We start from the raw sequence: 12440 nt of genomic DNA, 5'->3' as shown, positions 1-12440 counted from the left end.
TTCTGCTCCTACGTCTTAAGGACAATATAAAAATAATTTAATATGATAATGCATTTTGGCTTTCATCTCAAGCTGGTTGAGGTATGAAGAGGTGGACGTTCTATTTCAGTTGGAGAAATTTTGATCAACTCCATCTGCAATGCATTCAGTTCTGGACACCGAATCTCAGGTCCGATAAAACCATTAGAAGTTAATCATTTTGACCAAAGAGTAGACCACACAACCAGTCAAGTCTGCTCCGTCATTCAATACAATCATGTGATCTTCTGCCTCAACTACACATTCCCATCTATCATGAGGCACCAGAATCTGTCCATCTCAGCTTTAAATAGACTCAACAATCAAGTATCCACAGCCCTCCAGGTCAAGAATTTCAAAGATTGAGTGAAGAAATTTCTCCAAATCTCAGACCCAAATGTTCGAGCCCTTTCCCTGAGACGGTGACCCCCATATTCTATATTCCTCACTCGCAAACATTGTGTAAAATTCTATCATATTGTGGTCACTCATCCCTAAAGCTCTTTTACAGCAACATTATTGGTTAGCCCTTATTCATTACATATTATTATATCTAGAATGATCGATTCTCTGGTTGGCTCCTCAACATACTGCTCTAGAACCCCATCCCTAACGCACTCCAGAAACTCATCTTTCCCAGCATTTGTGCTCACTTGGTTTAACCAGACTATGTGCAGATTGGAGTCACCCATGATTGCTGTATTGCCCATGCTACATGCTTCCCATCTCCTGACTAATACCATGTCCCACATTGCCATTACTATTAGGTGGCCTAGAAACAACTCCAATCAATGTCTGCTGCCTGTTGCTGTTTCTGAGCTCCATCCAAATAGATTGCACATGTTATTCTTCCAATCCGAGATCGTCCCTTACCCCTGCCCTGATCCCATCCCTATTATCAGTGCAAATGCTATTTATCAAATACTGTTTGGAAATGTGAAAATGTGTTTGCCATTGAGACGGGGTTATATTCCCCTCATGTGCCTAATCTTGAGAGGCCAAGTATACTACATCTAGTGGTTCCCTTTTTTCTATTCTCCTAGTTACATCTGCAAAAAACTCGAACACGTTTGTCAAACAGGATTCCCCTTTCGTAAACCATGTTGACTTTGTCTGCTCATTCTGTGATTTTCATATTGCATTGTTAATACTTTCTTAATAACAGCTTCCAGCAATGCTTCGATGACTGGTGTCAGACTAACCAGTTCACAATGCTCTTTCCCCTCGCTTTCCTTTCTTGAATAGAGGAATTACATTTGACAGTTGCTAACTTTCAAGCTGCTGGGATTGTTCCAGAACCTCGGGAATTTCGGAAAGTCATTACCAGTGCATCTGACAATCTCTGGAATTAAGTCTTCTTGGACCGTCGGATGTAGACCATCGGGGCCTTTGAATCAGCTTTTAGTCCTTTAAGTTTCTCCAATTTATTTTCTCTCTGGCATTAATTACCTTACATCCCTCAATTTGCCCCTTGGTTATCCGCAATTTGTGTCTTCAACTGTGAAGTTAAATAATATTTTGTATCTGTCTCTATTTCCTAATTCCCCATGATAATTTCTTCTGACTATAATGGATCAATGTTCACTTTAGTTTTTTTTTTAAAATATGCCTTTAAAAGCATTTAGAATCGGTTTTGATATTCCTATCTAGTTTACGTCTATATTTGATTATTTTCAGATTCTATATCTTGGCCTTGAGTTGCAAGTTGGCGGGCAGTGCAGTGTAAATTAAATAATAATAGTGCAGAAATAAACTAACAGCATCCAGGGTTACCATTAAAACTGAACTGGACTAGCCAGAAAATACTGTGGCTACAAGCACAGGTCATAGACTAGGAAGCCTGCCTCCTCAAAGCTTGCCCACCATCTACAATAAGAAGTCTTACAATACCTTGTGACTCACCTGATGAAGGAGCTGCGCTCTGAAAGCTAATGATTCCAAATAAATTTGTTGGACTTTAACCTGGTGTTGTAAGACTTCTTACTGTGCCCACTCAGTCCAACGCTCGCATCTCCACATCATGGCTACCATCTACAAAGCACTCGTCAGGAGTGTGATGGAATACTCTCCATTTGTCTGGATGAGTGCAGCTCCAACAACACTCAAGAAGCTCGACACCACCCAGGACAAAGCAGCCCACTTGCTTGCCACCCCTTCCTCAAACATTCACTCCCCCCACCACTGACTAATAGTGGCAACAGTGTACAAGAAGTATTGCAGGAATTTACCAAGTCTCCTCAGGCAGCACCTTCCAAACCCACGACTGCTACCATCTTGCAGGACAAAGGCAGCAGACTCATGGGAACGCCATCAACCTGACTAGGAAATATATCGCCGTTCCTGTACTGTCTTTGGATCAAAATCCTGGAACTCCCTCTCTAAATGCACTGTGTACCTACACCACAAAGACTGCAGCGCGTCAAGGCAGCAGTTCCCCACCAGCTTCTCAAGGGCAATTAGGAATGGACAATAAATGACGACCTAGCCAGCGACACCAACATCCATTAATTGAATAATAAGAAACTAAATGGCTTAAATTAGAACAGGTTTCATCATCTAGGCTTATATCCTCTGGAGTATAGAAAATTGTGATCGAATTGAAGTGTTTAAAATAATGAATAGCATAGAGAGAAATCTTGATTGGGGAGTTCAGAGTAAGAGAGTATATCCCATTAAACAGAACTGGGCCATTTAGTGTTGGTGTGTCAGGAAGCATTTCTTCAAAGGGTAGTGGAACTCTGGAATTCTATCCCCAAATATCTGTTGAGGCATGGAGTCAATTGAAAATGACAAAACCCAAGTGTTAGATTTTACTGATGTAAGGATATTGAAGGTTCTAGAATCATGGTGGATAGGATTCAGATCAGCCATGATCCATTTGAATAACATACCAAGCTCCTACACGGCAGCAAAACGGCACTTCTAAAAATACAAATCTGCCTCACTTGCAACTCAAAATTTCATTCTTATAACAGAATAATTGGTCAATTTCAATAGAAAGCACATAGCTCAGACATTGTTAAATCTTTAAAAATGCACAGTAAGAAAAATGTGTTTCTATACCTCTCAACATCACTGTCCTCCATGTGGGTCACTAAAAAACAAACAAATTGGCAGTCCATTATTAACAGTTCATTATTAACAGGTCACTAAGTTGATTGGATCATTAAATGAGGCACGCTATATCACCAATCCAGCCAGCACATTCGAGGTGGAATATCTCTGGCTGCTTATTTACAGGGCATTAAGCAGCAACTAAAGCAAATTTCCCCCGAATGGTTTCGAACATTAGAAACACTATCGTGCAGAGAGGCCATTCAGCCCATTGTGTCTGTGCTAGCCAACAAAACATTGGATTCCGATTTTCCAACACCTGGTCTGTAGCCTTCCAGTTTCAGCACTTCAGCTGCAGATCCAGGTACCTTTTAAATGAGTTGAGCGTTTCAGCCTCAACCAAGGCAGTGAGTTCCAGACGGCCTCTCTATTCCCTCCACCAATCACCTTACATCTTAGCCCCTGACAAGTGACCCCTTCAGACAGGAGAAACAAATCTTCCTGTCCACCCTGTCTAGGCCCCTCAAAATCTTGTACATCCAGAGAGATCTGGGTGTCCTTGTGCAGGAGTTACAGAAAACGAACATGCAGGTACAGCAGATAATAAGGAAAGGAAATGGAATGTTGGCATTTATAGCAAAAGGAATTGAGTATAAAGGTAAGGAAGTGTTTCAACTGTACAAGGCATTGGTAAGACAGCACCTGGAGTATTGAGCACAGTTTTGGTCTCCTTATTTGAGGAAAGATGCAGTGGCATTGGAGGCAGTTCAGAGGAGGTTCACTAGATTGATTCCAGAGATGAGGGGTTTGTCATATGAGGAGAGATTGAACAGTTTAGGCCGATACGCTCTAGAGTTTAGAATGAGGCGAAATCTAATTGAGTTTTACAAGATGCTAAAAGGTTTTGACAAAGTAGACATGGAGCTAATGATTCCTCTTAATAAAAGCAAACTATTGATAAAAGCTTTGACAAAGGGTCATCTGAACTCGAAACATTAGCTCTTTTCTCTCCCTACAGATGCTGCCAGACATGCTGAGATTTTCCAGCATTTTCTCTTTGATGCTTCCTCTTGTGGGGCGTTCTAAAACAGGTCATAATCTTAGCATTAGAGGCTGCAAACTTAAAACATATTGGAGGAAAAATCTTCTCGCAAAAGGTTATGAATCAGTGAAATCTGCTACCCCAGAATGCGGTGGATGCTGGGACAGTGAGTAAATTTGAGGAGTCAGACAGATTTTTAATTGGTAATGGGTTGAAGGGTTCTGGAGAACGGGCAGGACAGTGGAGTTGAGGCCAGGATGGGATCATCCATGATCACATTGAGGGTTTTTAGGCTCGGGAGACGAAATTGCCGACTCCTGCGCCTAGGCCAGATCAGATAAGGATGACAGATTTCCATTCCTAAGGGACACGAGTGAACTAGATGGGTTTTTACAATGATAGTTTCATGGTCACCATTAGAACATAAAACATTACAGCGCAGTACTGGCCCTTCGGCCCTCGATGTTGCGCCGACCTGTGAAACCACTCTAAAGCCCATCTACACTATTCCCTTATCGTCCATATGTTTATCCAATGACCATTTAAATGCCCTTAATGTTAGCGAGTCCATGACTGTTGCAGGCAGGGCATTCCACGCCTTTCCTTCTCTCTGAATAAAGAAATTACCTCTGACATCTGTCTTATATCTATCACCCCTCAATTTAAAGCTATATCCCCTCCTGCTAGCCATCACCATCCGAGGAAAAAAGCTCTCACTGTCCACCCTATCTAATCCTCTGATCATCTTGTATGCCTCAATTAAGTCACCTCTTAACCTTCTTCTCTCTAATGAAAACAGCCTCAAGTCCCTCAGCTTTCCCTCATAAGATCTTCCCTCCATACCAGGCAACATTCTGGTAAATCTCCTCTGCACCCTTTCCAATGCTTCCACATCCTTCCTATAATGCGGTGACCAGAACTGCACGCAATACTCCAAATGTGGCCGCACCAGAGTTTTGTACAGCTGCAACATGACCTCATGGCTCTGAAATTCAATCCCTCTACCAATAAAAGCTAACACACCGTATGTCTTCTTAACAACCCTCTCAACCTGGGTGGCAACTTTCAGGGATCTATGTACATGGACACCGAGATCTCTCCGCTCATCCACACTACCAAGAATCTTATCATTAGCCCAGTACTCTGTATTCCTGTTACTCCTTCCAAAATGAATCACCTCACACTTTTCTGCATTAAACTCCATTTGCCACCTCTCAGCCCAGCTTTCCAGCTTATCTATGTCCCTCTGTAACCTGCAACATCCTTCTGCACTGTCCACAACACCACCGACTTTAGTGTCATCTGCAAATTTACTCACCCATCCTTCTACGCCCTCCTCCAGGTCATTTATAAAAATGACAAACAGCAGTGGCCCCAAAACAGATCCTTGTGGTACACCACTAGTAACTGAACTCCAGGCTGAACATTTCATTTTTCATTTCATTTCCCATCAACCACCACCCTCTGTCTTCTTCCAGCTAGCCAATTTCTGATCCAAACTGCTAAATTACCCTGAATCCCATGCCTCCGTATTTTCTGCAATAGCCTACCGTGCGGAACCTTATCTAACGCTTTACTGAAATCCATATTCACCACATCAACTGCTTTATCCTCGTCCACCTGTTTGGTCACCTTCTCAAAGAACTCAATAAGGTTTGTGAGGCACGACCTACCCTTCACAAAACCGTGTTGACTATCTCTAATCAAATTATTCCTTTCCAGATTATTATAAATCCTATCTCTTATAAACCTTTCCAAGACTTTGTCCACAACAGAAGTAAGGCTCACTGGTCTATAGTTACTGGGAGTTCTCTCTACTCCCCTTCTTGAACAAGGGGACAACATTTGCTATCCTCCAGACTTCTGGCACTATTCCTGTAGACAAAGATGACTTAAAGATCAAAGCCAAAGGCTCTGCAATCTCCTCCCTAGCTTCCCAGAGAATCCTAGGATAAATCCTATCCGGCCCAGAGGACTTATCTATTGTTACACTTTCCAGAATTGCTAACACCTCCTCCTTATGAACCTTCTAGCCTAGTAGCCTGTATCTCAGTATTCTCCTCGACAACACTGTCTTTTTCCTGTGTGAACACTGACGAAAAGTATTCATTTAGCACCTCTCCTATCTCCTCGGACTCCACACACAGCTTCCCACTACTGTCTTTGACTGGCCCTACTCTTATCCTAGTCATTCTTTTATTCCTGACATACCTATAAAAAGCTTTAGGATTATCCTTGAAATTGCCTGCCAAAGACTTCTCATGTCCCCTCCTGGCTCTTCTTAGCTCTCTCTTTAGGTCCTTCCCGGCTAACTTGTAACTCTCAAGCGCCCTTACTGAACCTTCACACCTCATCTTTACATAAGCCTCCTTCTTCCTCTTGACAAGTGATTCAACTACTTTAGTAAACCACGGTTCCCTCGCTCGACCACTTCCTCCCTGCCTGACAGGTACATACTTATCAAGGACACGCAGTAGCTGTTCCTTGAATAAGCTCCACATTTCAATTGTGCCCATCCCCTGCAGTTTCCTTCCCCATCCTATGCATCCTAAGTCTTGCCTCATCGCATCATAATTGCCTTTTCCCCAGATATAACTCTTGCCCTGCGGTATATACCCATCCCTTTCCATCGCTGAAGTAAATGTAACCGAATTGTGGTCACTATCACCAAAGTGCTCACCTACCTCCAAATCTAACACCTGTCCTGGTTCATTACCCAGTACCAAATCCAATGTGGCCTCGCCTCTTGTTGGCCTATCTACATACAGTGTCAGGAAACACTCCTGCACACATTGGACAAAAATGGACCCATCTAAAGTACTCGAACTATAGCGTTTCCAGTCAATATTTGGAAAGTTAAAGTCCCCCATAACAACTACCCTGTTACTTTCGCTCCTATCCAGAATCAGCTTTGCAATACTTTCCTCTACATATCTGGAACTTTTCGGAGGCCTATAGAAAACTCCCAACAGGATGACCTCTCCTTTCCTGTTTCTAACCTCAGCCCATACTACCTCAGTAGACGAGTCCTCATCAAGCGTCCTTTCTGCCACCGTAATACTGTCCTTGACTAACAATGCCACCCCTCCCCCTCTTTTACCACCTTCCCTGAGCTTACTGAAATATCTAAACCCCGGCACCTGAAACAACCATTCCTGTCCCTGCTCTATCCATCTCCGAAATGGCCACAACATCGAAGTCCCAGGTATCAACCCATGCTGCAGGTTCACCCACCTTATTCCGGATGCTCCTGGCGTTGAAGTAGACACACTTTAAACCATCTTCCTGCCTGCCGGTACACTCCTGCAACCTTGAAACCTTACTCATGACCTCACTACTCTCAACCTCCTGTATACTGGAGCTACAATTCAGGTTCCCAACCCCCTGCTGAATTAGTTTAAACCCTCCCGAAGAGCATTCGCAAATTTCACCCCCAGGATATTGGTACCCCTCTGGTCCAGATGTAGACCATCCCATTTGTAGAGGTCCCACCTACCCGAGAATGAGCCCCAATTATCCAGGTATCTGGAACCCTCCCTTCTGCACCATCCCTGTAGCCACGTGTTCAACTGCTCTCTCGCCCTATTCCTCGTCTCGCTAGCAGGTTGGCACGGGTAACAACCCAGAGATAACTCGGTTTGTTCTAGCTTTAATATTCCACCTTAGCTCCCTGAATTCCTGCCTTACATCCCTATCCCTTTTCCTATCTATGTCATTGGTGCCTATGTGGACCACGACTTGGGGCTGCTCCCCCTCCCCCTTAAGGATTCCGAAAACACGATCCGAGACATCGCGGACCCTGGCACCAGGGAGGCAACACACCAACCCGAGTCTTTCTTGTTCCCACAGAATCTCCTATCTATCCCCCTAACTATGGAGTCTCCAATGACTAACGCTATATTCCTCTCCCCCCTTCCCTTCTGAGCAACAGGGACAGACTCTCTACCAGGGACCTGTACCCCATGGCTTAACCCTGGTAGGCTGTGTGTGTGTGTGTGTGTGTGTGTGTGTGTGTGTGTGCCGCCCCCCCCCCCCCCCCCAGTATCCAAAGCGGTATACTTGTTACTCAGGGGAATGACCACAGGGGATCTCTGTACTGACTGCTTCCTCCCAGCCCCTCTCATCATCACCCATCTATCTTCATTCTTCGGAGTAACTACATCCCTGAAGCTTCTATCCATTATAGAGACTAGCTTTCCAATTCCAGATTTTATCAATTGATTTAAATTTCCACCTGTGCAGTTGGAGTGCTAGCCTCAGGATTACTGGTCAGTAACTGGATCATTGGGGCTCATTCTGGGGTAGGTGGGACCTCTACAAACGGGATGGTCTACATCTGGACCAGAGGGGTACCAATATCCTGGGGGGGAAATTTGCCACCCTCTCCCCCTATAGAAATAGAAGGGGAAATGCTGTGGAGGGATTTGAAAGCAAAAATTAAATCGCAAGGTTACGTCTCCAAGAGCCTGGTTCTATACTGTTGACTAGATAGGTCTGACTATGTGCAGCTGAACCAGTGTAACTAGGCACTAATTTTAGTAGAAAGCAGCTTTAAACATACAATCCAGATAAGTCTTTATGTTTGTTCAATTAAAAATCGATCACCATTCAATAGCCGTCTCAACGACCAATCACTTGCACTCAGCTTTTATCCTCATCATTTTATCAACAAACACATAATTAAATATGAATATTGAATTCACAAGCTCCATCAACTATATCGATAACTCATTTTTTAGTCAATCAAATGTATATAGCCACACTTGGATTCCAAATTCGACAAGTGGCTAGTAGCTGGTATACCTGGCAACACAAATCTAATTTTAGAAGAGCAAAATACTGCTGATGCTGAAGGTCTGAAGCAAAGTCAGAAACTGCTGAAGAGGAGTCACAAAGACTCAAAATGTTAACTCAGTTTCTCTCTCTACTGATGCTGCTCGACCTGCTGAGTTTTTCCAGTATTTTCTGCTTTTATTTTAGATTGCCACGATCTGTAGTATTTCGCTTTTATTACAGAAAATGTTGGAAAAACGTATCAGGTCTGGTAGCATCTTCTTAGAGAGAAACAGTTAAAGTTTCAAGTCAATGATCTTTCAAGAAGGATAAATGTTAGAATTGCATTAGATTTTAAGATGATGAAGTGGGAGAGAGTGGGAAAAAGAACAAAAGAGAATGTCTGTGATCAGGTGGAAGACAGGCAAAATTAAATGACAGAAGCGTTAGTCATACAGGGCTAAAGAAACAAGAAAGAAAAGTGTTGCAAAAAGGCGTGGAAGGCAGATTGGAGAACAGCTGCCACCATCAGCAAAACAAGGAGAAAAACAAGGATAACACGGAAACGTTCAAAGCAAAAGGAACAAAATGTGAGCTGAGATTAACAGTCTGAAATTGTTGACCTCAAGTCGGGAAGGTTGTAAAATGTCCAATTCAAAGATGAGGTGCTGTTCCTCAAGCTTGTGTTGAGCTTTCTTTGAACATTGCATTCGGCCGAAGATAGAGAGGCCAGCATGAGAACGAGGTGGAGAATTTAAATAGCTGGTGACTATTAGCTCAGTGTGATACTTCCAGACTTAATGGAGGTGTTGCATAAAGCAGTCATACAATCTGTGCTTGGCTTCCCCAATATGGAACAAACCACATTACAAGCCGAATAATTAGTATACTAAATTGAACATATGAAAAATCAGTTTCACCTTGAAGTAAGCACAGGAGAAGCAACACCTGCCATTTTACTTTCCCTCTCCTCACCACCCAAAGCTCTAAGCACAAGTTTCCAATATTTTGTGTCTAAACTGATCGAATCTTAAAAACAAGTTCCTGTTATTCAGTGAATCCTTGCTTACCCCCTAAAACCCTGTCTCAAATGGATTGAGCACTTCTTCTATCAGCTTCCCTATCGCTCACTTCTTTGATCTGGAGTCTTCTTGCCACATTGAGGACTGTTTCTCACATCTTCAGAATTCTCATTTCACTTAGAACCCCACCCTTTCCACCCAACCACTTGCCCTCTTGAGGTCATTCAGATCCCTAGTCATCATTTCAATCTCTAGTAATTTCACACTATCATTACACCGGCCGACAAGGAAGGTGCTGATGAACAGATCTTTATCTTGCAGAGGCTGAACCTCAACTTTCCAATAGCTCCGCCTAGCTCATGATCCCACTACCTTATATCAAGTCAAGTACTGCATCCCCCTTTGTAGCCCTTCTATGTACTGGCTTAAGACGTTCTCCTGGGTACAATTTAAGAATTCCGCTCCCGATAATCCTTTCATACTATGGTTGCCTCAGTTAATGTTGGGAAGTTGAAATCCCCCACTATCACTACTCTACGACGTTTACACTTCTCTGAAATTTGCCGACATATCTGCTCTTCCGTTTCTCTCGGGCTGTTTGGGGGTCTATAGAACGCTCCCAGCAATGTGATTGCTCCTTTTTGGTTTTTAAGTTCTACTTATTAGGCTTCATTAGAAGAGATTTCCAAGATGTCACCCCTCCTTACTGCTGGAATTGATTCTCTGAACAAAACTGCGACATCCACTCCTCTTATACCTCCTTCCCTATCTCGCCTGAAGATTCTATATCCTGGAATATTGAGCTGCCAATCCTGCCCCTCTCTCAGCCATGTCTCGATGACAGCAATATCATACCCCCATGTTTTAATTTATGCCCTCAACTCATCTGCCTGGTTCGTCAGACCCCTTGCATTAAAATACCGTCCAATCTTGCCAAACCCCCCTTGTTACTTAACTGGTCGAGACATTCTGTGCCTTCCTGACTCACTTGCTGTCACTTCTCATTTTGGCTGTGCATCTCCCCCTGCTGAACCTTCTCTCAGGATCTCAGGCCCTGCCAAATTAGTTTAAATCCTCCCCAACAGCACTAGCAAACCTCCCTGCAAGGACGCTGATTCTATTTTGGTTCAGGTGCAACCCATCTACCTTGTATAGGTTCCAATGTTCCAAAAATCTACAGTCCTCACACCTGCACCATCTCTCCAGCCATGTATTGATCTGGACTAACCTCCTATGTCTATACTCACTAGCACGGAAGAAATCCAGAGACTACCTTCTGGGTTCTGTTTTTTAATCTACTTCATAGCTCCCTAAATTCTGCTTGCAGGAGGCCATCCCTTTTTCTATCTATAGCATTGGCACCAATATGCTGTGTCTGCCTTCCTCCTTCTGAATGCCCAGCAGCCAGTGACATCACTGACCCTGGCACCAGACCACCCAAGTGTCTTTTGCAGCCACAGAACGCCAGTCTGTTGCCATTGCAATTGAATCACCTACCACTATAGCCCGGCTGTTCTTACTCCTCCCTTCTTGTGCATCAGGCCCACCCATGGTGCCATGACGTTGGCAGCCACTGCTTTCCCCAGTACAGTCACATCCCCCAACAGGTTAATTGGGGTTACTGGGTTAAGGGGATGGGGTGGAGGTGGCGTGTGCTTGAGTGGGGTGCTCTTTCCAAGGGCTGGTGCAGACTCGATGGACCGAATGGCCTCCTTCGGCACTGTAAATTTTATGATTCTATGAACAGCATCCAAAACGGTATATCTGTCAGAAAGGGGGTGGCCACAGGGGGCTCTTGCACTACCTACCTTCCTCTACTCTGCCTGGTGGTCACCCAAGCCCTTTATGCCAGTTCAATCTCACTGAATGTGCTATCCATGACCAGCATCGCAGATGCTCCAGTGAATCCACCCTCAGCTCCAGCTCAGAAATTTGGTTAGCCAGTAGCTGACGTTGGAGACACTTCCAGCACAGTCACCAGCCACAACGATGATTTCCCACATAGCATAGGAGGAGCATTTTACAGGTGCGAGCTCTCCTGCCATGACAAAAGATTATTACATTATACTACCCTTACGCTAACTTTACTTCCTTTACTTGTACATTATGATAATGACTCTGACTTTCACTTATTTTGTGTATAAGAGTTAAATAGAGGACAGCTACCGTGTGCACCACAGGGCTGGGGTGCATCATCATCCCAGAAATTATATTTTGGTTTAGTTACTTAAGTTTCCTTTGATGTTTTGTTTTAGTTACAGTTAGTGTCCAAAATTGCCATTAGTGTTGGGTGGGGTTACTGGGGTATGGGGATAGGGTGCGCGGTTGGGAAGGGTGCTCTTCCAAGAGCCGGTGAGACTCGATAGGCCGAATGGCCTCCTTCTGCACTGTAAATTCTATGAATAGACAGGGTAGCTGCAGGCAAGATGTTTCCTTTGGTTGGGGAGTCTAGAACTGGGACACAATTTCAAAATAAGGATGAAGCATTTGGGACAAGGAGAAATTTGTTTATAGAGAGGGTTATAAATCTA

The 12440-nt window shown here is 43.8% G+C and overlaps 1 protein-coding gene across 1 annotated transcript in view; it reads right to left on the bottom strand.

Annotated features, from left to right (window-relative positions):
• Positions 1-12440, bottom strand: part of retreg3 (reticulophagy regulator family member 3) — a 48275-nt gene that overhangs the window by 26573 nt on the left and 9262 nt on the right. The window contains exon 3 of the mRNA XM_072487716.1: positions 3082-3112. Coding sequence (XP_072343817.1) covers positions 3082-3112 — 31 coding nt within the window. The remainder of the gene's footprint in view (positions 1-3081; positions 3113-12440) is intronic.

This window comes from Scyliorhinus torazame, chromosome 21 (genome assembly GCF_047496885.1).
Source record: "Scyliorhinus torazame isolate Kashiwa2021f chromosome 21, sScyTor2.1, whole genome shotgun sequence".
Classification (NCBI taxonomy): Eukaryota; Metazoa; Chordata; class Chondrichthyes; order Carcharhiniformes; family Scyliorhinidae; genus Scyliorhinus; species Scyliorhinus torazame.
This window is presented reverse-complemented; position numbering and strand designations above follow the sequence as displayed.